Below are 27,062 nucleotides of genomic sequence, written 5' to 3' on the forward strand. Positions count from 1 at the left end.
GTAAAATAGCTAACTATTTATAGCAATTTTGTCCTGACATATTCCAGGGGTGCTGAGAACGTAAGTGAGCATAACCATAGAAAAACATATTGAGGATGTAAAGAGAAGTGAAGCAGGCATTTAGTTGATAGGTTTTATGTATATAAATAACATTGTTTCAATAGTAAAATTCAGTAAATAAATTTCGCCATAGCTTGAATATAAAATAATGGATAATTATGTAATAGTATAAACAATTGTAGCGGAACTGAACTGGGTTGATCGCCGGCGACCAGGTATTGATCAATTCGTTAGAGCGTTCGTCTAGAGTTCGAAAGGTTCCGGGTTCGAATACCATCAGTCTGGTCGTTTTCTCAAAAATTGATGACGTTACTCTCACAAACAAGTGACGTAACAATCAATACCTGCTCCCAAGAGAAGATAACTCTGCAATACGCAAAGACGGAATAGAGTGGTTAACATGAACTTTTACAATTATGTGTCACGTGTTTTTAATGTATATATATACATATTGATATCATGGAATACATGTTGTGATAATTTATTTGTAAGAACAAAGAAATTAGGCCTATTATATATTCCTCAATTAGGTTAATTATTTTTCAGTATAATTACACATGAAGAGCCATTCCGTGCTATATAGTAAGTTAACTATGTGTCATTGTAATTGCAAATGTAAATTGGCATGTGTGACCTCGCGATCATGTTTCCTGTGTTTATGACTTTGAATATTGATTAAAGAGACGACCGTTGAAAGCCCCGGACCCGATGAAAAATATAATTTTGGGTATCGATTTGGAATTTTATATTTGTTCAGGACTGAGTCTTAATTGCGATTCATGAAAATTTACCTCATCTCAGCCGATCCCAGCCATCTTACTCAAACAGCATTACTTAGTTTAGAACTTCAAGTTACCGAAAATCATAACTATCAAAACTAAGAAAAAACATTTATTTCGATGTTAATCACTGTCACACACACACATTTGGAGCTGTTCGTATCAGTCCGACTCGTGTAATATAAACATACAAAATTTTACATTTAAACACTAACATTACTTGCAAATTAGTGAACTTTTTGAAGGTGTCGAAACTGCCTGCAACTTTGAGCAAAACCACGGAAGGCCTGATAACGTCACACATGTTGCTGCGTGACGTCATTCAGGCGTGTATACAACAATTTTTATTGATAGGAATTTCAGTCAAATCTTCTTCTGTACTGGTGCTCCTCGGCATTTTGACAAGTGCGCTTTTGGACAAATTATCAACTGAAACTCTTCAAAAAAGCCATTAACTACAGTTACACCCTACACGACCATATCCTAGAGGCAGTCACATCAGCTAAATATCTCGGCTTAACATTCACCAACAAACTCAGCTGGGGCGAACACATAAACAATATAACAAGTAAAGCCAACAAGACCTTAGGCTTCCTACGTCGTAACCTTAAAATCCCATCATTAAGGATCAAGGAAAAAGCCGCATACTCCGCCTTAGTAAGACCTCTGGTAGAATATGCCAGCACTGTATGGGACCCCTACACAGTCAGCGACACAACTTAAGTGGAGTCTGTCCAGAGGAGGGCAGCTAGATATGTGGCAAACAAACACAGACTCAGAGCAAGTGTCAGCGAGATACTAGAAAAACTAAAATGGAAAAATCTTTTAGACAGGAGGAAAGATGCACGACTAACAATGATGTATAAAATTGATAGAGAGTTAGTCGCCATCAGCAAGCAAAAACCGCCTGATACAACCTACAAGACAATCGGGAAGACAACATGACAACCGATCATACCAACTCCTGTCCTCACGCATTGACACAAGGAAAATGTCCTTCTTTCCAAGGACAGTGCGTGATTGGAATGCCCTTCCACCAGACATCGTGGATATAGACACACGGCCTGAAGCCTTTAAGGCCAGGATTGTGTCATTGTAGACCCATGGTCTCAACTGTAAAATAGTTTTAATTGTACATGCACATATCTAATATTATGTCCCTATTATGTCACTAGTCCCCCAAAATGTTCCTTGGCTTGCCGCGCCTTAGTTATAAATATTGCAAGATCTTCATCATGGTGAAGGAGGCAATTATATGGCAGAAACAATGTGACGAATTTGCCAGTCTGCACTAACGTTACAGACTGTAACAAACAAATTATCATATCCTGTGGGGCTATTGTCATCTTTCATTCAGATTAACAGCCTCAACTTTTAAATAGCCTTACCATGTGTATCAGAGCATCTTAATAAGGTTGTAGAGTCCTTTTATTCGCCCTGTAAAGGTAAGTTCAAAGAAACATTTGAATTTCGCGCTAATATTTACTTCCCTATTTCAAAACGAGGCTGTGCTGCCTACTTCCTCAACAATAAATAGAAACCGCCATTTTGTATTTCCAAGAAGACCATGTGCGCGCAGGCGAAAGTTATGCGGTGATTTGCATATATGACGAAGAGAGACATCCATCCATAAATAGGTGAGCCACTCGCGGAAGTTAGTATTAAAACAATGGTCTTTGTTTGAGGAATTTTTCACCGGTTCAATGCTGTAAGCAAAGTTCGTAACCAAGGTGGGTGCAAATGCACATTTCTATCAAAACAAAGATAAGATATTGTGAAAATAGATGCTGTCTATGCGATTTTTTGGGCCAAAAATAACGGTGACTGGAATATAAAAAAGTGCTCTTGACTTCAATGTCTCATTGTGTTGTTGTACCGGTAAAGGGGCTTGTTTATCCGTGACCTTTGTAGATAAATCGGTTTGCGTGTAGAATGTTTTGGTTGATAATCTCGCGGGAAGGCGGATTACAATATTGAAAGAGGTCACCCGGGGGACGGGGTTTATTTTAAACATATTTTATTGCCAAGCAAATGGATTGGGCACAAGTTATTAAACCTATATTAAGCCATTTCCCAACTTCCAAGAGGGGAGAGGGTGGTTTGTCCAAAGATTTTTTATCGGCATTACAATGACAGAAAACCTGTTGAGTACTTTTTGGTTTTACTGGAAAACTACATATAATCGTAAACATTTATTGGGATGGTCCTTTTTGATATGGTTTCTTACATAAGTGATAAATATTGACGAGTCGGAGGGGTTGTGGTTCAAGAAAATTGGGTTGTGTCTTAAAATTGGCTTAGGTGCAAAAATGGGATGCACTGCAGTATTGAAGGAGTGGTCCCTTGTCTGAGCTGCTGACTTGATAGGCCTAATGACTCACAGCTGTTGATCATTCTGCTACTTGAGAGCACCTGCTCCAGGGCTATATAAACTACCAGGAAGTGTGTGTACTACTGACATAAATTTATACAGGATTTAGGTGACATTTTGTAATCCTTATTGTCATAATCAATATCTTCTCAATAAGCGTGATAACCAAAACCTGTCAACCTGTGACAAGGTCTTCAATATCTTGTTGGAATGTACAATATTTATTGTTATGGTAATATTTCATGGAGTAATGATAACGTTAAATGATCTCACCATTGTGTCCATCAATCCATAAAATAAGGTTTGTGGTGCATTTTTTCTCCGTAACATTCATTATTGTCTTTCTGTATTTCAACAGTACTATTTTTAGCTTGAGTATTTACGTATCAGTCATGTTAGATACGTCACAGAATTTGGGCTCTGCAAGATAATTATGGAAAATTATCTCGTTGTTGTTGAAAGGACCGGAAGATACTCAATCTATTTGAATATTAATTGCAGTAGCCTAATACAGCAGTATAGGAAAGAGTTTGCTACAAGGAAGTTGCACATTTGCATATATATACACTATACAGCCATATACTGTGTAGCTAGGGGTGTTGACTGGAAATCCCAGAAGTCTATTTCCATGTTGGGAATTCCCCTTTGGAAAGTTTCAACTGAACACCTTAGACTACATGTACAACACGCTATGGAATTATGTTACAATTATACTAATAGTAAAATAACTTGAATGCCACCATGGATTTAGCTTTTGTACAAATCCCAGGTAATCAATGAATAGAGGTAAAGATACTTGTTATATGTTTATAAATGTGGTGAATCTAATTTTCATTTTGCATTCATGCTTGCATTTGTTGGTGCCAAAAATAACATGCATTGCTTGCAGTTTTAACATGTGTAATGTAACAATTTCTGCATATAATTTTCAAGGTTTGTGTCATCATTATTAAAAAAACAGTAGGTGTAAATACATGTGCAGTGTCACTCAAGGCAAGTCGAGGTATCCTGTTTGAGGGGTCATTTAGAGTCAAAGTTTAACTAGACGGAGTAAATAAGGATTTAAAAGTAAATAAAATAAATGTAATTTTGTTCAGAATCCGAGGCATTCTTTACAATGCATATAATTCAGTTACAAACTCTCATCAATACCACAGTTATCTGATTATGATATATAATTAAGAATTGCCCATAGGTAATGAAATAATATAAGCCTCAGTCCAACGACAGTTATAGTAACAAGGTGACTAGCAAATTAACACTGAATTAAAACTCTTGGATAACAGTATCACCAGTGTAACTGTGTTTATGAAAAACATAAAAGTTAGGGATAAAATTAGGCATAAATTGCTAATTCTTACCCCTTTATATGACAAACCTCTAAAATTATGAGAGTCAAAAGCCATTATACTAAATATTAGGGCTGTCATATACCCCATATGGGGGTTAAGTGAAACCCTGGTCGGCTGAATCATTAATTAAACCGGATGACACTAGTCATGATGGTTTTAACTTTGTCTCAGATTGCTAAACTAATCTGTTCTTTAAATAACACAGACTATCGAAATCTGAGCCAATTTTGTAAATTTAATGATATTTTGTCAGGTGTGACAGCGTAATAATAAATGCTGCTTCCTCTGAAACAAAGTGCTGGATTTTACAAAAATAAAGTAGAATTGAAAAATGCCTTCCCGATTTCAAAGAAAAAATATAATGCTATATTTTCTCTATTTATAAAAGAACAGGCTGTTGTAAAATATATGTAGAGAAAAAAATGCTGGATGTCTATGTAGACAGTAGTACATAGGAAATGAGAGCAGAAAATGCAGAGCAGTCTGGGGTGCAAATCCAGGAAAGACAGATGCTCTACCAATTGCTTACCTTATTGTCAACAATCAACCCAGTCCAGTTCTTTTACTTTCCTCCCTCCTTTTTCAAAATTTCTGTCTCCAAAAACAACACTACTTGCTACCCGGGTTCGGGTATCCCAGACATATATCCTTTCAAACCAAGAGTAAAATATAATTTTGGAGTGTCTAAACCTATTCTCAAGGTTCTAATGAAAGCCCTGGTTCTTCTGTCAAGAATATATAGATAGTCAATGTGTTGACTTCCTTGTAAGTTTTGATGTACTTCCCTGCACATTCTGATATCATTTCAGCATTAAGTTGTTGACATGCTGAACGACTGAATTTTTAAGATGATGACATTATATTTTTCAGTGAGTGTGCATACCTTCATCTCCACGCATTTTCCAGATGATATAAAAGTGATGGCGGATTCAGACAGCGATGGAATCCCTGATTTAGTGGACTCCTCTGACGAGGAACCCTCACCAGACACACCAGAAAAAACATTCAGTAAGGACTACACTTTCAACATAGTATTAACTCATTCACCCCTATGTAACTTTAGTATACCAGTTAAAATTTAGTTTCAGTGATGTGTTGCCTTTGAACAGAATGTTGCAGTTTTGTTTTGAAGACATGTGGATTAAATTACACAGAAAAACGCAGCTGAATTTGTAAGGACAGGCTTCTTTCACTCGGCAAAATTGTAATCTGTTTTATGAGATTTTCATGCAGAAAAGATATATATATATTATTTTTTACTGTTTCCAACTGTAAACTTAAATGTATCCTTTATACATGTAACTGTGCATGTTTATACAATCATTGTTCACACTACAATTATTTTTAACTCATTCACCCCTGAAATTTCATTAAGAATTATTCCAACCTTTTATTTGGATGAGTTCAAAATGTGTCTCAGGGGTGAATGAGTTAAACCTGTTATACAATATATGACTGATTTGGGGCAGAATGTTTCCACAGGTTGCTTTCAGCTACAGAACATAGTCAAACAACAGACAATTGAATAACACAATATAAAAAAGATGTTTTTTCCCCACAGCTGATTATGCCAATATTTGGCTGAAGAAGAGCACCAAGTTCCTAGACAAACAGGAGAGTAACATCCGCGTGTTTGCCATGGGACCCTTCCTGTTCGCAGTTAACAGTATAGTCCCTGCCTCGTGGATGGAACTGGTCCGGAACTCAGGACTTATAAAGTACAAAAAGAGGTAGGATGCTTGGAATATAGAAATAAAAATATAAATATATGAAATATAAATAGAATATTCTAACCTATTCTGTACAGTTATAGACTATATCGTGGTTGATTTCTGATATAAAACAAAATGAGGTAGGATGCTAGGAATATAAAAATATAAATAGAATATTCTAACCAATTCTGTACAGTCATAGATTATATCGTAGTTGATTTCTGATATAAAACAAAAAGGTAGGATGCTAGGTATATAAAAATATAAATAGAATATTCTAACCTGTTCTGTACAGTTATAGACTATATCGTGGTTGATTTCTGATATAAAACAAAAAGAGGTAGGATGCTAGGAATATAAAAATATAAATAGAATATTCTAACCTATTCTGTACAGTTATAGACTATATCGTGGTTGATTTCTGATATAAAACAAAAAGAGGTAGGATGCTAGGAATATAAAAATATAAATAGAATATTCTAACCTGTTCTGTATATACCTTATCGTAGTTCATTTCTGGTGAAGTCCTAGATTTGTCGTTTTTCTTGGACTTGATATTAAAATACATTCCTGCAAAGTTTCAGGCATTATTCTCGCAGGTTTATTTTGGTAACAAGGACTTTTTTGGCACACTTTCACTTTCAATTGTGATTTTGTTTATGAATATGAGAGAACATATCATTCATTTGCATCAAAAAATATAAAACTTATTTTCATATCACAGTTGGAGTTAAAATTTTGTTCCCTTTTACACAATGTATAATGATTTTATTGTAACTGTTTTTCTTCATTTTAATTTATCAGAGAGACAGAATTATCCAGCCTTGACTGGGAGGAATGGGCTATTACCGACTTGGTAGAAGCCATCACAGCATTCATGATCAGGAAATTGGTAGGTAACATGACACTACCAGTACTGGGTAGCATCAAATTTTTATCACTCGCACTTAGTAAATCTGAGTTCATTTCCTGAAGTTATTTTAATAATAAAATCTGCTTACCGTATTTGCATATTTTGATGAGTACCTATTAGGGCTGGAACGGGTAACCGAGTATCCGGTCACAGGTATTATCCGGTTAGCAAATCTACGTACCCGAAAACCGTCTCAAAATGTAGGTCATTATTAATTGACAAGTTTCCCAGGCAGAAACGTCACTCCTGACTGCTGATTGACAGACCTGGAAAACAACTATCGGGAGGCTAGAGATATGTTACCAATTCATAACGATTTTGAGAATTTACAATGTTTTACAATTGTATTCACAAGATATAACTATTGAGTTATCTGTGTTTATGCATTTAATGAAATAAGTAATCATATTTCTATCAAAATAATGAGCCATTGTTGGCCGTATTTCATTGCACAAGAAGACACGGTTACCTGGTTTCTGTACGGATATTAAGTACACACGGTTATCCGAGTGGCATTTTTAGCTTGTCTATTCAAAGAATAGGGGGGGAAGTACACAGTATGCGTCCCAGTTGGTTAAAGTTTTGGGCAATCTGTGTTTTGGTGTTTTACTCAACTTTTGATTAATTTTACATTGTAATATGGTTACAACGATTGCTTGGAGGTTCCTGAGCAACAAATTGGACCATATTTTGCTCAATATTGGTCCAAAACATGAATCTTTTGGTTTAAGTTTTTGGACAAGTTCTACAGGTTAAAGTTTTAGGGCAAGTTCTAGTTCTTTTGAAACTACTGGGCAGATTTCAACCAAAGTTGGCAGGAAGCATCCTTAGAGGAAGGGGATTCAAGATTGTACAAATGAATTCCCTGACCCCCCAGGGGACAGGAGGGCGCGGCCAAGAGGGGTAAATTGGACAGTTTGCCTTTAAACAATATCTCCTAGACTATTTGGCAGATTTGAACCAAATTTGACAGGGAGTTTCTTTAGGGGGAAGGGTTTCAAGATTGTACAAATAAAGTCCCTGACACCCCAGGGGACCCAAAAGGGGTAAATTTGATGGTATGCCTTTAAACGACATCTCCGACAAATTAGGAGCTTGAAACTTTGAGACATGGTAGATTTAAGTATGGAGAAGTAAATGTAGTTCTAGTTTCCTGATCTATTATCTAAGATGGGACATCCTGTAATGGCCAAATTACTATTAGCACTTTTTACAAAAATAATTTTAATAGACGAGCTATGCTGTTCTCCTACAGCTCTTGTTTGTAACCGTTGCAGCCCCAGTACCTATATACTGTTTAGAATGTGTTTCTTATTCCTAGCCTTTTAATGTACTTATGATAATATCTGAACTGATAAACATAAACAACATGTTCTTGTGCTCAGTTTGGCAACCAAAACTTAAATCCTTAAAAAAAACCTTGAATTTGTTGATGGTTGGTGATGTTGTGTAATGTTATAAAGTGACACAAATTTCCAGATACAGATGTAATAAGTAGTATATTATAATGTTGTGTAATGTTATAAAGATTGAGACACAAATTTCCAGATAAAGATGTAATAAGTAGTGTATATAATGTTGTGTAATGTTATAAAGATTGAGACACAAATTTCCAGATACAGATGTAATAAGTAGTTTATTATAATGTTGTGTAATGTTATAAAGATTGAGACACAAATTTCCAGATAAAGATGTAATAAGTAGTATATTATAATGTTGTTTATTGTTATTGAGGAAGAAGAATTACAGATGTAATAAGTAGTATATTATAATGTTGTTTATTGTTATTGAGGAAGAAGAATTACAGATGTAATAAGTAGTATATTATATTGTTGTTTATTGTTACAGAGGAAGAAGAATTACAGATGTAATAAGTAGTGTATATAATGTTGTTTATTGTTACAGAGGAAGAAGAATTTCCTGTTGCAGCTTCTGGAGTGTATAAATGAGATTGATAATCAAAAAGCTGAAGCTCTTACGTACAGTGTCTGTTTTTCCAGTGTGCAAAAATTTGATCTTATGGTCAAACTATGGTAAGAGAGATATACAAAGTTGTTTTCACCTAATCAAAAAAGAACGACCTCAAGCTTTTTATTCTCTCTGTTTTCTGTGTGAACTTGTATATTGATCCTTCTTGCCAGGAGGTCTTGCTTGTTAAATATGGTTCCGACTGTTTGGAAAATAATCAACAAGATTTGTACTACAATAGCTATTAATATCTTAAAATTTCATGTAAAAGAAAAAATGTTGTTATCACATTTAGAACATCCATTGTTTATATATAAAGTAAAACTTTGATAGCTATTAGCAATCTTGAATATTTTATCGCAAATTATCCTACTTGGATTTTCAGGGTGTATGTCTTGAACATTTAAATATTTATAATGCTCAAATTACCTGGTAAAGAAAAGCGACGGTCATTGATCAGTAATATCTATTGTGAAGTTTCCTACAAATTTCAATAATGATCATTACTTGCCCTTAAAGTTTCACATGGGAAAGTATTCAAATTAAATAAAGAAAATAAAGTGATAAGCATTGGTCTACAAACTGTGGGCTATAATCATTGCAATCTCTTACTTTTCCAGTGTAAAAGCCATGAAGGTACCGCCTAGTAAATTGAGAGAGAAGGAGGCCAAGTGTGCAGTTCTTTACATCGCTAAATTGTGTAAGTGTCACGGGGACCTGGAAGCATCATTACAGTTTATACTGTTACAATAGATTAAGGATCCTGGTACCACTGCCTGAAAGTGTAACAATGTTCTGGAAACTGTTTTTACTGGCAAGGCTATAGCTTTTCTAAGCATTTCTAAAAAGAAAGTCATACCTTTCGGTACTTTAAACGAGAAATGTTAAAAATGAAATAAATATATTGTTATCGACATCGGTATTTTGAGTGTAAAAAAGTCAGTGGGGCAGGACTGGGATTCGAACCATGGGCTTCAGATCGTTATACTTTCTCTCTAACCGATTGAGTAAGCTTGTTAAGACACAGTATTCTAGTGGTAGGACGCCGGACTCGTGACTGAAGGGTTGCGGGTGCGAGTCACGGCACGGCACTGTGTTGTATCTTTGAGCAAGATACTGTACTCCGCTTGTTCCAGTCTACTTGGCTGTAAATGAGTACAGTGGTAGAATTGTTAGATACTAGCTGTGGGCGCCGAAATAGCAGCACTGGCTGTATACTCCCCAGGGAGTTCAGAAAAATTATTAGCTGGTTGCGAAGGCCCTATAACCACAGATAATAATTTGTGAACTGCTTTGAGACGACCTACGAACTACTCACCATTTATGTTGGAATACAATAAAATTTGTAGTACATATTTAACCTTGTGTTGCAGTAGATTATGAACTACAGGACTTGAGGTAAAAATTGCACAGATTGTTCATGTAACAAATGCAAACTATTTGCTGTAAGATGTTTTGTTTTGTTTCAGATGAAATGGTGGTTATGTCCTTGGCTAGAGACGCAAAAGATTTCGCAGAAGAAAAGAGAAAAAGTATTCGCTCAAAGGTTTGTAACTGTTTTATACAGTAGGGTTCCATATAAACATCTCACAATGCATTATACAGAATTATAACTGTTTTATACAGTAGGGTTCCATATAAACATCTCACAATGCATTATACAGAGTTATAACTGTTTTATACAGTAGGGTTCCATATAAACTCCTCACAATGCATTATACAGAGTTATAACTGTTTTATACGGTAGGGTTCCATATAAACATCTCACAATGCATTATACAGAGTTATAACTGTTTTATCCAGTAGGGTTCCATATAAACTCCTCACAATGCATTATACAGAGTTATAACTGTTTTATCCAGTAGGGTTCCATATAAACTCCTCACAATGCATTATACAGAGTTATAACTGTTTTATACCGTAGGGTTCCATATAAACCTCTCACAATGCATTATACAGAGTTATAACTGTTTTATACCGTAGGGTTCCATATAAACATCTCACAATGCATTATACAGGGTTATAACTGTTTTATACAGTAGGGTTCCATATAAACATCTCACAATGCATTATACAGGGTTATAACTGTTTTATACAGTAGGGTTCCATATAAACACCTCACAATGCATTATACAGAGTTATAACTGTTTTATCCAGTAGGGTTCCATATAAACTCCTCACAATGCATTATACAGAGTTATAACTGTTTTATCCAGTAGGGTTCCATATAAACTCCTCACAATGCATTATACAGAGTTATAACTGTTTTATACAGTAGGGGTCCATATAAACATCTCACAATGCATTATACAGAACTATAACTGTTTTATACAGTAGGGTTCCATATAAACCTCTCACAATGCATTATACAGAGTTATAACTGTTTTATACGGTAGGGTTCCATATAAACATCTCACAATGCATTATACAGTTATAACTGTTTTATACAGTAGGGTTCCATATAAACTCCTCACAATGCATTATACAGAGTTATAACTGTTTTATCCAGTAGGGTTCCATATAAACTCCTCACAATGCATTATACAGAGTTATAACTGTTTTATCCAGTAGGGTTCCATATAAACTCCTCACAATGCATTATACAGAGTTATAACTGTTTTATACAGTAGGGTTCCATATAAACATCTCACAATGCATTATACAGAATTATAACTGTTTAAGAGTTAGGGTATTTAAAAACAAGGACAGGGAAAGAAAATCACCTTGAGAGATGTAAATCTGAGCAATCCTACACTTAGCGTTTTTTGCTTTCTGGAAGTTATATTGGGAATTGGGGTTCAGCATAAAAACTCACTTCTTCTTGTGAATGTCTGGTAAATGTTTGAGGAAAGATTAAAAATTGACTGGACTATTTAGCTTAGATGTTTAGAGCGTCGATGTAGTGTGGATGTCCCAAGTCCAAATCTTGATCATGATGTTGCATTTTCTTCTGGTAATAATTTTTCACCCAATGAGATCTATCAAAGCTTTTCTATCATTTAAGGATGCCACTGATCCTTTGAAGTTCAAGGATGCTGGTAACGAGCAGTACCAGCACGGGAAGTTTGAGACGGCCATAGACTACTATACAAAGGCCGCCAAAGCAGAGTAAGTGTCCCCCCCATATTAACACTGGTAAAATGTAGGGAAAACATGCACTCAAGTGGTGGTTAGGGGCAGTGTTCTCCCCAGGCTGTTTTTGCAGCATGGCACCATGCTCCTATAATTTCTTGCCATGCTGCTATCCTAGATCTTCTCTGCTATATATTCATAGTAAACCTAAAGTTACCATGCTGCTTTGATTTTACATAGAGTGCTGTTTTAACAGCAATATTGAAATATTATGCTTCTTTCAAAACATTCTGGGGAGAACACTGTAGGGCTATTCCATATTTAATTGCAGTGTCTTTTCTAGTGACTTTTTGAGGTGGATAATGGGCCTCATTCCCAATCGAAACTATTTCACATTTATGTCTAATTCCCAAACTTTGCAGTTAACCCCTGACAATATCCTATGTTTTCTTCCCTAAAGGAGATAAAAAGGTCCCATCCAAATTTAATCGGTGTGTGTGTGTTATTTCAGATCAGCCCACTATTTCTAATAAGATAGACCAGTTTAAGTATATTATTGAGTCTGAAAACTTGGACCCCTCCCATATGATTGATTCTGGAGCAATCTGTCAGGTTATTGTAAAATTAAAATAAATTTTTAATCACTTTCATAGACCTTGTCACTCATTTAAATTTTTTTTATTAACCTGTTGGCAAAATCTTTAAAGCTTCTGTCACCTGTGCAAGTTTTCTTTGGTTCGATAGCTTACTGCCTTTTCACTCCAGAATACCCCATACCTTATTGTTATAATAGTACTGTATAACTATATAAGGGAGAATAAAACCTTCCTGCACAATTTTCATCTAGTGGTTGTCTCTTGAAAATTAAGCCATTTTCATAGGAAGTTGATCAGTTTAAACTGTTTTGACAAATTTCAAATCAAAATCACTTGAATCTAAAAAATGTCACAGACTTCTTGAATTGTTACCTTAGATGCGTTTGTTTGCAATCTGATTAAAATCATCTGTTACATGTCTCTGCCTGAGCATCTAAATGTACCGTAGTCAGGGTCACGTTCAAGTGACCTTTAGATGAACCAATCAGAAGCGCGCTGGCAAAAGTTTGCCAGCGAATCAGAATATCATGGTTGATAGATAAATAGCGAGGGGTATCGAACAGATTAGTTTTCCAAAACAGATATGGCGGCGGGAACTGACGTTTCTATGACGCCAAGGAAAATGTACCCATAGGGTAACAACCGCCATACAGTCTTTCTTCTCTAATAAAGCTTTGAATATCTTTTTTCTGTTCGGGTTTCAGATAACTTCAGAACTTTCGCATCATTCTTATCAATGTCCCCCATATTTGTTACAACACCGAGTGCCCTTTTGAAAGAGGGTCTCTGATTGGTCAAAATTTAATGAATATTTATAATATAAAGGTCACCGGAACGTGACCTTGACCGCGGCCCACTGAGATGTTCAGGGGTAGTACAAAGTTAACAAAGCCATGTAACATATGATTTTAATCAGATTGCATTAGTTTGATGCTGTAAAATTAATCTGGGCTAGCCAGAAATACATATTCCTTTCCCCCAATATGTGTGTTATAGAATGTAATTAAAGATTATTGAGATTTTAATTTAATTTTCTCCCTGATTTTCAGCCCTTTTAACCACATTTTCTTCGGCAACAGAGCACAGACTTACAACCGACTGAAGAAGTACAGGTGAGAGATCAGTGGGTTGATAAAAACTGACAGCGATTTCATATAAAAATAAAATCTGCACCCTTAGAGTGAATAGTAGTCAGTGTGCAAAACCTTTCTGAATCTGAAATCACCATTTATTTATAGGTTTGGTGCTGTAAACTGAAAATTGTAGTATTTGAGAAAATGTCCTATGAGTGAAGACATTAGATGGTAACTCTATGTAATATTTACAGGGAAGCGTTAGCTGATGGAAGACGAGCTGTCACACTTAAACCTGACTGGCCCAAGGTAAGTCCCCGATGGATGTGAGATTGTTTCTGACAGTGTTTACTCCAGCAAATAAGTTTCTGTGAAAGCAATACATGAAAGTAAAAGAAGTATTATTGTAACATAAGCAATAAACAGAGTAAGCAAATTAGTTTCTGTGAAAGCAATACATAGAAGTAAAAGAAGTATTATTGTAACATAAGCAATAAACAGGAGTTTGACAGAAGTCAATCTGTAGGTCTGTATTGTAATGTTACACTGCAATCTTGATTCAGTTCCCAATTTTTAACAAAGATTAGTGGGATATATTAATTCAAGAGTAACCAGGAATATTTTTGGGGTTATATTGTATTTACTGGAAAATGTCATTTAGATTTAATAAGGGCTGTTCTATATAAGAATATAATTATATGATTTAAACTCAAAGGGTTTCTCCTTATATGTCTATTTCTGGAATAGCTTTTGGCGTATCAGTCAGTGATTTGCTTTCTAATACGAAACATTGAAATGAGCAATCAGATCCACTAGAAAGTAGCTAGAGAGGTTTTGAAGCCCTATTTGTTTTGTGTACTTGTATACATTTTATTTAACTATTATTAATTTATTGCAGGGCCACTACCGATTTGCTCAAGCGTTTAATGAACTTGGACGCCTGGATCAGGCCATAGCTGTCAACAAGAAAGGTCTGGATATCTGTAAGAACAACAAACATGCATCAGACAGTAACATCCGCGACCTGGAGCATCAGGGAAAGGACTTTCGGTACGAGAAGGACAAAAAACTAACTGACGAAAAGCTAAGGAAGGTTTTAGAGGAAAATGCGTTTGATGATGAGGACGAGGCAAATTTACCGCCTCAGATAAGGAATCTTCCAGGGGAGAAACGAATCATCAACTTGTCAAGGGCATTTAAAGCCATGGAGTAAGTCTTATATTGTTAACGCCATGGAGTAAGTCTTATATTGTTAACGATAGCCTTCCCTCCATTATACATCTAATCCCCAACTTGTTGAGTGCTTTCAAAGCCGAGTGGTTAAGGTGTCTGATGTCTACGATCACTAACCCTCCACCGCTGGGTCACAGGATCGAGGCCTACATGGGGAAGTCGCAAGGTACTGGCCTCGGGTTGATTTTTCTCCAGATTCTCTGTTTTCCTCTTCCACCAAAACCTGGCTCATCTTTGAATTACCATTGCTGTTAATAGGATTTAAGTCACAACCAAACCAAACCAAAGCTTTCAAAGTCATACAATTAGTCAAATGATGTTCTGTTAACATGTTAACACTTTAAATGTAGTACTGAAAAAAAATGAAAAAAATGAAAAAAATGGTTAGATCCGTGGCGCAATCAGATAGATTCAGGGATAAATCTAGACTATAGGCAAGTGCCAGGTTCTGTTCCCATAGAATTCTGATTGGACTTATTAAAGTTCTGGTTATATTGAAATTTTACAATGTGGGTTCCATAGTTTTAAACTAGTTCTGGACATTAGAGTCAAACTGCCAAAAAATTCAGTTATTTATACATCATGTTTTAACCATTTTCTGTTAATGTGTTGGGAATGACGATTAATAACAAACACCAGAGTATTCTAATTTGGGCAGTTCCAGCAGGTCGGAGGCACTTTTTCAGAGACCCCACAACAATTTTTTAAAAGTGATTCAGTGATTCAATATAAGGGATGGTAGGCAGATCTGGTTTTAACATTACCACTCATGAAACATTAATACAGGTGCCTTCCACCTCCCCCTATGATAAATTACAGAACAGCCCTAACATATTGAGATGACATTTGGTTACAAAACTCATCCTGATGTTCTGGTTTTCAGTGAGGAGTTAGAAAAGCTGCCGACAGACTACGAACGAGACGACACTTCCTCCTCAGACGAGGTAAGCCAACATTAGAGAGTTCAGTGTAATCCTGGACTAGTAATTTACTCCGTTTTATCTCGTATGACATGAATTGGAATACCTTGTAATGTTATGTACGTTTTTATTTTCCAGGACCCTTATGAATTGGTCAATGATGATGAAGAGGAGAAGGCTGACCCACGGAATCCATCATGGAGACAAGTAAAGGTTGAGACTTGTTTGATAACATTGATATTTAGTCATGAAGGGGAAGGGGAGGCAATTGGTAAAATCATGTTAAAATATGATAATAAAAAAGAGCCTTCAATTGAATGATATTTTATAACATAATACTTATGGATCAACTGTAGATTAAGTCCTGGAAGTCTTATAAAAATAAATTTTGTCTAGCTATGTTTTCATGAACCATGTTTAAAACAAAACGAATGGAAGGTTAGATAAACATGGCAATTGTGATCTCTCTTGAGTTGAAAAATGCTATACATTATAAAACTCATTTCTTTCATGTATTTTGAAAGTCCTGGCAAGCCTCTCTATTGAGATACTACCATTTTCTCATATCTGCAAAGTAGTTTACTTTAGGTAAATACCCTATTGAGACTACCTCTGTTACAAGTTTACCAATATAGGTAAATAACCTATTGAGACTACCTCTGTTACAAGTTTACCTATATTTCTTGTATTGGCTCCCATTCATTAATAAATCTGGATTTTTTTCTATCCAATTTTTAGCTCACCTGGCACGAAGTGCCAAGTGAGCTTATGCCGTGGCGCAGCGTCCGTCTGTCGTCCGTCCGTCGTCCGGCGTCAATATTTTAATTTAAACGACTTCTTCTTAATAACCGAAAGGCCTAGGGTGTCGATATTTGGCCAGAAGCAAACTGGGATGAAGGGCTACAAAGTTCGTTAAAATTAATGACTTTGACCCATTTTCAAGGTCACAGGGGTCAAATATGTTAAAAACTTTAAGATAACCAAACTGCCCAGGGAGATGATATTTGGCCAGTAGCATGCTTGGGTAAAGGGCTATCAAGTTTGTTCAAATGAATGACCTTCAATTGTATTCAAGGTCACAGGGCTCAATTGTCTTAAAAAAACTGTTAACAACTTCTTCTCAATAACCAAAATGCCCAGGGTGATGATATCTCGCCAGTAGCATGCTGAGATGAAGGGCTATCAAGTTTGTCCAAATGAATGACCTTCAATTGTATTCAAGGTCACAAGGAGCAAATATGTTCAAAATATTTAAACAACTTGTTCTGAATAACAAAAAGGCTCAGGATGTTGATATTTAATCAGTAGCATGCTGGGATCAAGGACTACTATGTTTGTTAAAGTGAATGACTTTGATTTATATTCAAGGTCACAGGGGTCAAATTTGTAAAATCTTTAAACGACCTCTTCTGAATAACCAAAATGCCCAGGTTGATGATATTTGGCCAGTAGCATGCTGAGATGAAGGGCTACAAAGTTTGTTAAAGTGAATGCCTGACTTATATTCAAGGTCACAGGGTTCAAATATGTTAAATTTTTTAAGCAACTTCTTCTGAATAACCAAAATGCCCAGGGTGATGATATTTAGTCAGTAGCATACTAGGATCAAGGGCTACCAAGTTTGTTCAAATGTATGACCTTGAATCATATTCAAGGTCACAAGGAGCAAATATGTTCAAAATATTTAAACAACTTGTTCTGAATAACCAAAAGGCTCAGGATGTTGATATTTAGTCAGTAGCATNGAATGAATTTTAAACATACATTCTGATATTTTGCCTGTAGCTTTATTTTAGATCACTTTTAAGGTTACAAGTGTGAGATTTATACCAGGTGAGCGATGCAGGCCCATTGGGCCTCTTGTTTATGAACCGTGTTAAAACCCAAATAAATTGAAGGTTATATAAACATGGCAGTTGTGATATATCTGGAGTTGGTAAAGCTCTACATTATAAATGTACTCATATTTCCCATATTGGGCCCCACTCCTCCTGTGGAGGTAAAGCTCTAAATTATGAATGTACTCATATTTCCCATATTGGGCCCCACTTCTCCTGGGCACACAGTGTTAAACCCAAAGTTCACGCATACAAAGTTCAATCACAGACAGACCAAGTTAGGTGAAATCCCTTTACCCCTGCAGATTTTAATATATGATATTGATGCAAATTATAAAACATGTATAGAAATTGAAACTGACAGATGATGATATAGTGTTGATTTCAATATTGCAGATCCCTGTTCCTGAGGTTATTCCAGTTGTGAAGCAGAATGGACACAGTTCACCTACGGTATTGTTTGTCTCTCACACTTCACAAAAGTTGTTTTTTTGCGACCTAGAAAAAATATGAGAAATATCAACTTGGCAAATTCTGAAAATTCTTTAGGACAAGTGACAGTAAAGCAGTCTGCATAAAGTTAAACCTGCAAATGTATTCCGTGTTTGCGCATTGCAGATTTATCTTCTCTTGTGAGCAGGTATTGATTGTTACGTTATTTGTTTGTGAGAATAATGTCAAAAAAATTTTTGAAAAAACAACTTAATTTTCTCACACAAACCAATGACGTAAAAATCAATACCTGCTCACAAGAGAAGATAACTCTGCAATACGCAAAGATGGAATAGCGGGGGATCTACAAAGCTTTATATGTATTTCAACTTTAGACTGGTACATAGTTTGAATAATGTTTTCCCTATTCTTTAGATGAAAAAACAACTCACAAAATACATGAAAACACCTGTGTAATTTTAGGAAAATATATTCTTGTACAAAATGTCTTACTCTATCAAAACAAAGCTTAAAAAATAAGTGAATTTTTGAAAAAAATGTTAATTGAATTTATCCTTATTGCCATGTTGTTTATTTAAGACATGTCTGTAGAGTTTGTAGTAAGAGGAAACAGAAGCCCCTACATAGAAAACTTTCTCTTCAAGTAACATAACGGACTGAGCAGGACGAGAATGGTTTATTTCAGGTGCTGCAGAAGACGAATGGTAAGAAGAAGCCGGATGTTCCTGTCAAGGCTTCCGAGATGGAGGAGCTGGAAAGGATTCTAGAGGATGCCAACGATGCTTATTCACGGGGTGTTCTACAGAACGCAGCCACTAACTTCGGAAAGGCTCTAGAGCTCGTAAACCAGTACAAACCCAAGGTACAGTGTGATATCAGTACCGTTCAAAATTAAATAACATTTCAAAGTGACGAAAACCCAAGGTACACTGTTATATCAGTACCGTTCAAACATAAATAACATTTCAAAGGAACAAACCCAGAGTACAGTGAATTACCACAACAATAATCTTTGTAGATTTTCTACATAAGATATAAATTAACCAAGAAGGTGTTTGTTCCTTCAGTTGATTTCCGCTGCCTTCTGTATCGGCAGTAGATCTTAAGCTGATAAAAAAAGAGAGAAATTCAATGATGTCACATATCACCTTTCAGAACATCAATCAACATTTCCAACTCAAATGATTTGACACATGGGACATGTGTGTCCTACTTACATGGAGGTGGGAGAAAAGGGAACTGTATTTTGTGTAAAATTGTAAACAAAGAGAAAATATTTAGATTGTAAGGCATCATGTAAGGGCTGTACCAGAAATAATTATGTAGGGAAGGCACTCTCGTGACCCCTCCACTGATAGTCTTCATTTTCCTTAGGCCCTTCTCTATAAAATACAACGGTCATTATGGACTCTCCAATCATAGATTATTGATGATGACCTTCCTGCTCTTCCCCTCAACCATATATACATGTCTAAAACCATATCCAGTATATACATGTCCAACACCATATACAGTATATACATGTCCAAAACCACATACAGTATATACATGTCCAAAACTATCTACAGTATATACATGTCCAACACCATATACAGTATATACATGTCCAAAACCACATACAGTATATACATGTCCAAAACCATTTCCAGTATATACATGTCCAAACCCATCCGCAGTATATACATGTCCAAAACCATCTACAGTATATACATGTCTAAAACCATATCCAGTATATACATGTCTAAAACCATATCCAGTATATACATGTCTAAAACCATATCCAGTATATACATGTCCAACACCATCTACAGTATATACATGTCTAAAACCGTCTACAGTATATACATGTCCAAAACTATCTACAGTATATACATGTCCAAAATCATCTCCAGTATATACATGTCCAAAACCACATACAGTATATACATGTCCAAAACCACATACAGTATATACATGTCCAAAACTATCTACAGTATATACATGTCCAAAATCATCTCCAGTATATACATGTCCAAAACCATTTCCAGTATATACATGTCCAAACCCATATCCAGTATATACATGTCCAACACCATCTACAGTATATACATGTCCAAAATCATCTCCAGTATATACATGTCCAAAACCATATACAGTATAGACATGTCCAAAACCATATACAGTATAGACATGTCCAAAACCATATACAGTATAGACATGTCCAAAACCATATACAGTATATGCATGTCCAAAACCATATACGGTATATACATGTCCATAATAACCCAAAACAGTGATTGTAAATTTTAGATATTTTCTGTTTGCAGCACTTTAACATGAACACCCATGATGTGGTGGCTCTCAAGTATGCCTACGGAGAATCAGCAGTGTGCACTGGTATATGCAAGGTCAGTGATATCCAGTATATACATGTCCAAACCCATATACAGTATATACATGTCCAACACCATATACAGTATATACATGTCTAAAACAATCTACAGTATATACATGTCCAAAACCATTTCCAGTATATACATGTCCAAACCCATCCGCAGTATATACATGTCCAAAACCACATACAGTATATACATGTCCAAAACTATCTACAGTATATACATGTCCAAAACTATCTACAGTATATACATGTCCAACACCGTATACAGTATATACATGTCCAAAACTATCTACAGTATATACATGTCCAACACCATCTACAGTATATACATGTCTAAAACAATCTACAGTATATACATGTCCAAACCCATATACAGTATATACATGTCCAACACCATATACAGTATATACATGTCCAAACCCATCCGCAGTATATACATGTCCAAAACCACATACAGTATATACATGTCCAAAACTATCTACAGTATATACATGTCCAACACCATCTACAGTATATACATGTCTAAAACCATATCCAGTATATACATGTCCAAACCCATATCCAGTATATACATGTCCAAACCCATATACAGTATATACATGTCCAAACCCATCTACAGTATATACATGTCCAACACCGTATACAGTATATACATGTCCAAAACTATCTACAGTATATACATGTCCAAAACCATCAACAGTATATACATGTCCAATCCCATCCACAGTATATACATGTCCAAAACCACATACAGTATATACATGTCCAAAACCACATACAGTATATACATGTCCAAAACCATCTACAGTATATACATTTCCAAAACCATATACAGTATATCCATGTCCAAAACCATATACGGTATATACATGTCCAAAACCATATACGGTATATACATGTCCAAAATAACCCAAAACAGTGATTGTAAATTTTAGATATTTTCTGTTTGCAGCACTTTAACATGAACACCCATGATGTGGTGGCTCTCAAGTATGCCTACGGAGAATCAGCAGTGTCCACTGGTATATGCAAGGTCAGTGGTCTCCCTTTGTTGTATTGTTCTCAGAAAATCAATCTGGGCCCAGTTGTTCAAAAGATGATTAGCATAATCACTGTTTAACAACATTTTTTAACCTTTAATAATTTCTTCAATATACAAGGTAAAAACTTGAGATTGTACACGTATATTTACTCTACTAAATACTTGATATCTGGAAAGTTTGAACTAGGTTGATTGTTGCATTTCAAAGATACACAAAAGTTGAAATTTGCGCTAATCACTGATTAAGCTAATCACCCTTTGAACAACTGGCCAGATGTGTTACTGACATTAAGTTTGAAGATGTGAGTGAGCAATTTTGTGTTGCTGTCAAAAGGAATTTACCAATTTTTCCTCGACCTGATGTAAGATTTTCCGTAAGAATCATAGAATTAATAATAGCTTGAAGATTATCATGCAAAAGTCCACAAAAGAATCAAATGTTCAGAATAGAAATTTATATACATCGGTCAATAAATTTAAGGAATGGTAAATTTGATACTAGCTTGAAGATATACACATGCATGTATTTATAATTAAATGTTAACTTTACAGCTGACGGTATGTTTGAAATCTGCTTCTTTCTCTTTACTATAGTTTATTATGGTAACTTTGACTTCATTACAGTATATAATGGATGGCATGGAGAAGTTTGAGGACATTCTAGCTAACCACCAGGAGACAAAGTTCCCTCTTGCCCATTACGGTCGTGCAAAAGCATTGGTTGCTCTTAACAGGTATGTTTACTGTATAGGTGTTTTACTGGTAAATTTAATTCCACTGTCACACTCTACGAAACAAGCCAGGCATACACAATAAAAATTGTGCCGATCTATAGTGTTCTGACAGGGAAAATCCTGGAGTTTGAGAGCAGTGGGCCACTTTCAGCAATTGTGAGTCAATATCATAATTAATAGGGGCCATTCTATGTAAAATTAAAAGAAAATTGGAACATGGAGGGGTCAATGGCCCCATGACCCCATGACCCCTTCAGGGATTATCCCTGTGTTCAGTTGAGCTGCCATGTAGATTCATGTATCCTCGGTCAACTGTTATTCACTCTGTTGTTGTTCGTCAAATAATGTGCCAATCCAGATAAAACGATGCCAATCCAGATAAAACAATGCCAATCCAAATAAAACAATGCCAATCCAGATAAAATGATGCCAATCCAGATAAAACAATGCCAATCCAGATAAAACAATGTTTCTGTCCAAACTTGTTCGGCAGTTAATCAAATAAAACCAGCCAAGAAAAATGTGACATTTTGTTTTTGTAGATTTTCCGAGGCAAAGGTGCCCTTGGCAACTGCATGGAAGATCACTAACAACACCAAACTCACCCATGTCTCCTGGCCAGGCACCAAGAACAAGATCGAGGAAAACACTCACAATGTTCTCGTGGTCAGTAAACAGATAGAAAATCAAAAAGGTCTTTTGAATATTAAAGAAAAAGAGAAAATTGGGAAAACAAATACAAAAAAAAAAAAACACCAAAAAAAACACATTTTTGATAAATTAACAGGAAAATAGACATTTGTATATTTCGTGAAAAAGTAAGATTCCTATGTTCAAGAAAATGCATATTTGCTGCACATGAAAATTTGATAGAGAAAATGAATGTAGTCATCAAATTTAGGTAACTTGTTTGAGTACATAAAAGTTGATTTGTGTTATAAAGGAAAGATCAACTTTCAATATTCCTCGACAACAAAAGGTGACAATATTTAAAAATAGTGAAGAACTTTTGACTTCAGAAACGCATCGAGGAGTTAAAGCTGCAATGTAAATACCCACCACCAGCTGATGCACACTGTCGTTACCATAGCGATGATGAGGACACGAGGACCGTCATCTATTTCATGGATCCAGACTTTAAGGTAAAATTACATGATCTTGAACATGCTTGAAAATAATGATAAAAAAAATGTCTTTGTTCAGGATTTTTGCAATACATTATAGACATAATATTTCCTGTCCATATCTTAGGGCTGAATTTTATTTCCATTTAGATTTTTTTTTCACAATTGTTGTTAAGAAAAAATTATTATATGGTACTTTAAAAATGAATTCAACTCCAGTGACTACTGTATACATTTCAGTATTTACCTTGTGAAAGTTGAAATTTGTCAGTCATACTTCATGAGTAACCTTTAGTACACCTGCTGTTTACCCATTTACATTTCTACCAGCCTCTAGTACGCCTGCTGTTTACCTGTTTACATTTCTACCAGCTGTTAGTACGCCTGCTGTTTACCTGTTTACATTTCTACCAGCCTTTAGTATGCCTGCTGTTTATCTGTTTACATTTCTACCAGCCTTTAGTATGCGTGCTGTTTACCTGTTTACATTTCTACCAGACTTTAGTACGCCTGCTGTTTACCTGTTTACATTTCTACCAGACTTAAGTATGCCTGATGTTTACCTGTTTACATTTCTACCAGCCTTAAGTATGCCTGCTGTTTACCTGTGTACATTTCTACCAGCCTTTAGTACGCCTGCTGTTTACCTGTTTACCAGCCTTTAGTATGCCTGCTGTTTATCTGTTTACATTTCTACCAGCATTTAGTACGCCTGCTGTTTACCTGTTGACATTTCTACCAGCCTTTAGTATGCGTGCTGTTTACCTGTTTACATTTCTACCAGATGCATGCCACCATCCAGACCAACAAGATTGACGAATATAAGTTGATAGAACTAGTTTCTCAACTGTCATAGAATAAATAAAGTTTAATATATAAAAACCTGTGTTTACCATGGGTCCATGTATGGACTGTAGAGACATCAAATCAGGCCAAGTCACGATGCCTCCTAGCTACATGTTACTAAGACTGATCTGTTGTGTACCCACAGGGCTTTGTAAGGATTCGCTGTGACTCGCAGTGTATAATAGAGTTTCACACTCAATGCTGGAAGGTCTACAAGTGTAAATTTGGAGACATGGACCGAACCGCAGATAAGGTAAGCTTGTTTACTGAATTCCGTTCTCTACCTGGTGTTCTGCTCAGCATGGGAGAACTGGGTGCCCTATAGTAATCACAATGTCTGTCTGTCGTCAGCCCATCCACACTTTCGTTTCCAGAGATAAACTGTAAAATGTAGATGTGCAATAGGGTTTCGGGTTAGACAACCAAAAAACATCACCCCTCGGGTTGGAGATTTCTCTATCACACCCTCAAGGTAGGGGATGATTCTATTAATCTATTTATCTAAAATGAAATATTTCATAGATAAGGATGTCTTAGACTTTTAAATGATACTGTGGTTGAAAAAGAAAAAATGCAGTATTTTCAGAATTTTACATTTGGTTTACAGTGACACAATTTTCCCATTTCAAAAGTCATATAACCAATCCAATAAATAATAATAATAATAAAATTTGAGGTTCTTATATACCGCTTTATCACAACCTAGTTCGTAGCGATTCACAAATTATTATCCGTGGTTATAGGGCCTTAGCAACCAGCCAATATCTTTTTCAACCTCCTGGGGAGCATACAGCCGATGCTGCCATTTCGGCACTCACAGCTAGCATTCTACAATTATAGCACTGCCCAACCACGTACTCATTTACAGCTGAGTAGACTGGAACAAGCGGAGTAAAGTATCTTGCTCAAAGATACAACACAGTGCCGTGCCTTGATTCGAACCCACAACCCTTTTGGACATGAGCCCGGCCTCTTAGCACTAGACTACCGTGCCTCTTACATAGGGAAAACACCCCATCCCATAAAGTTATCATAGTGACTTGAGCTCCTACTCAGTCTGAGGTGAATTTTGAATGTTACTTTGGGGCCTGGTATAAGGTCAGCGTTACTGAAAGGGTAAAGGTAGATTTAAGATAAGTAGTGTTTCATGAATATTCAAAATAAAAACATGTATAACTTCTTCATTTTCAAGCGATTGGAGGTTAAAAATGATACCATAGAAATTGTCATTTTATGACCTGATCTTCAAAAAAAGCATGTTGTTGACTTACAGGAAATGCTGGAGAAGAATTGTCCTACTCCGGAATGTCATGCTGTCATTATAAAGATTGTTATATTCAAACAAGACAAGACAACTAAGGAGGTAGGTGTGCTCCTATAGCATTGTGTGCTATAAGACGCTAAAATCTTTCTGTTGAAGAAAATCTTGTGTCGTGACTCTTTAACCCTTTCACCGCTATGTATCATAATGGACTTATCCAGATCAATGCATGGTAGAGTTTACTTAAGTTACATAGGGGTGAAAGGGTTAAACTGATGGCAGTGTGGACATTTTAGTGTTTGCACTAGTTCTGAAATCTATATATATTTGTTATCTTTACATATATATATATTTTATCTATACATATATATATATTTGTTATCTATACATATATATATTTGTTATATACATATATATATTTGTTATCTATACATATATATATTTGTTATCTATACATATATATGGGTACATTCGCGTTACCGGTTGAAACGGTTGAACCGGTTGAACCTGTAAAGAAAACGACAGGTACAGATCTGGACCGAGGCTGACCTCAGGAAAATTTGGCACGTTTAGATTGAGGGGTCCAGACGTGCCTGACCGAAACTAAAATGCTGACTATTGCCAATTTGCGTTATTTCTTTCTAAAACAATGTCAAGTCACATGTAGTTTTTAAGTTACGTTATGTAATTCAGTGGACGGATGAAAGAAGGTCATAATATTCTTGAAACACTGTTTTTTATTCTCCGAAACTGTGGATTTTTAGCTCTGCATATAAAACGGTCCAAGTGTGTTCGTTTATCGTGGAAAATTTCTGCGCCACACGTACCGTTTCAACCGGGATACGCGAATGTAGCCTTAATGTATGATTGCTTTAGTAAATGTAGTTTCATTATTTTACTGAATCTTTTAGCACTGAATTACTATCTGACATGAAAACAACCGTGGAATTTAAACATATTGTTTGAACTTCCAGATTGATTCTGACAAAAGTCACAAACCTCCAGTGAAGCCCAGGGTTCCTCCCAAAAAGCTGCCAGCATGCAGGTACAGTATTTACTTGAAGGACTGAGTGATTCAAAGAAACAAGTTTGACACCTTGTCTTGTTGTGTGGTAATCACAGCTAGTGTCTCTAGTCATTCAATTCAGTATACAACACTTTGCATGTTGTTGCTGGTAATTACAACCATTGTCAATCTTACCATTGGGCTCTGGTGTTGGCAGACCCTGCCTCACTAAGATATTAGCAGAACTTTTGTTTACTGAATATAAGCACACTATTACCCCAAATTCCTGTGGTATATTGCCGGTAGAACCCTGGAGAGAAGTCGCATAACAA

The 27,062-nt window shown here is 35.8% G+C and overlaps 1 protein-coding gene across 5 annotated transcripts in view; it reads left to right on the forward strand.

The window, feature by feature from the left end:
• The first annotated feature begins 2,387 nt into the window (after window positions 1-2,387).
• The window catches only part of LOC110464267, a 54,593-nt gene continuing 29,918 nt past the window's right edge, over window positions 2,388-27,062 (forward strand). The window contains exons 1-22 of one of the 5 annotated variants that reach the window (XM_021519380.1): window positions 2,388-2,476; window positions 5,433-5,570; window positions 6,124-6,292; window positions 7,079-7,166; window positions 9,093-9,220; window positions 9,776-9,855; window positions 10,625-10,701; window positions 12,160-12,263; window positions 13,873-13,935; window positions 14,151-14,205; window positions 14,795-15,105; window positions 16,013-16,073; window positions 16,188-16,262; window positions 18,284-18,340; window positions 19,026-19,202; window positions 20,647-20,727; window positions 22,384-22,493; window positions 23,036-23,159; window positions 23,513-23,635; window positions 24,609-24,716; window positions 25,737-25,826; window positions 26,699-26,769. In XM_021519380.1, coding sequence (XP_021375055.1) covers window positions 5,483-5,570; window positions 6,124-6,292; window positions 7,079-7,166; window positions 9,093-9,220; window positions 9,776-9,855; window positions 10,625-10,701; window positions 12,160-12,263; window positions 13,873-13,935; window positions 14,151-14,205; window positions 14,795-15,105; window positions 16,013-16,073; window positions 16,188-16,262; window positions 18,284-18,340; window positions 19,026-19,202; window positions 20,647-20,727; window positions 22,384-22,493; window positions 23,036-23,159; window positions 23,513-23,635; window positions 24,609-24,716; window positions 25,737-25,826; window positions 26,699-26,769 — 2,240 coding nt within the window. In that variant the 5' untranslated portion in view covers window positions 2,388-2,476; window positions 5,433-5,482. The other 4 variants (XM_021519381.1, XM_021519382.1, XM_021519378.1 and 1 more) reach the window with 4 other exon arrangements.

Source organism: Mizuhopecten yessoensis, unplaced genomic scaffold (genome assembly GCF_002113885.1).
Source record: "Mizuhopecten yessoensis strain PY_sf001 unplaced genomic scaffold, ASM211388v2 scaffold10979, whole genome shotgun sequence".
In the NCBI taxonomy this organism is placed as follows: domain Eukaryota; kingdom Metazoa; phylum Mollusca; class Bivalvia; order Pectinida; family Pectinidae; genus Mizuhopecten; species Mizuhopecten yessoensis.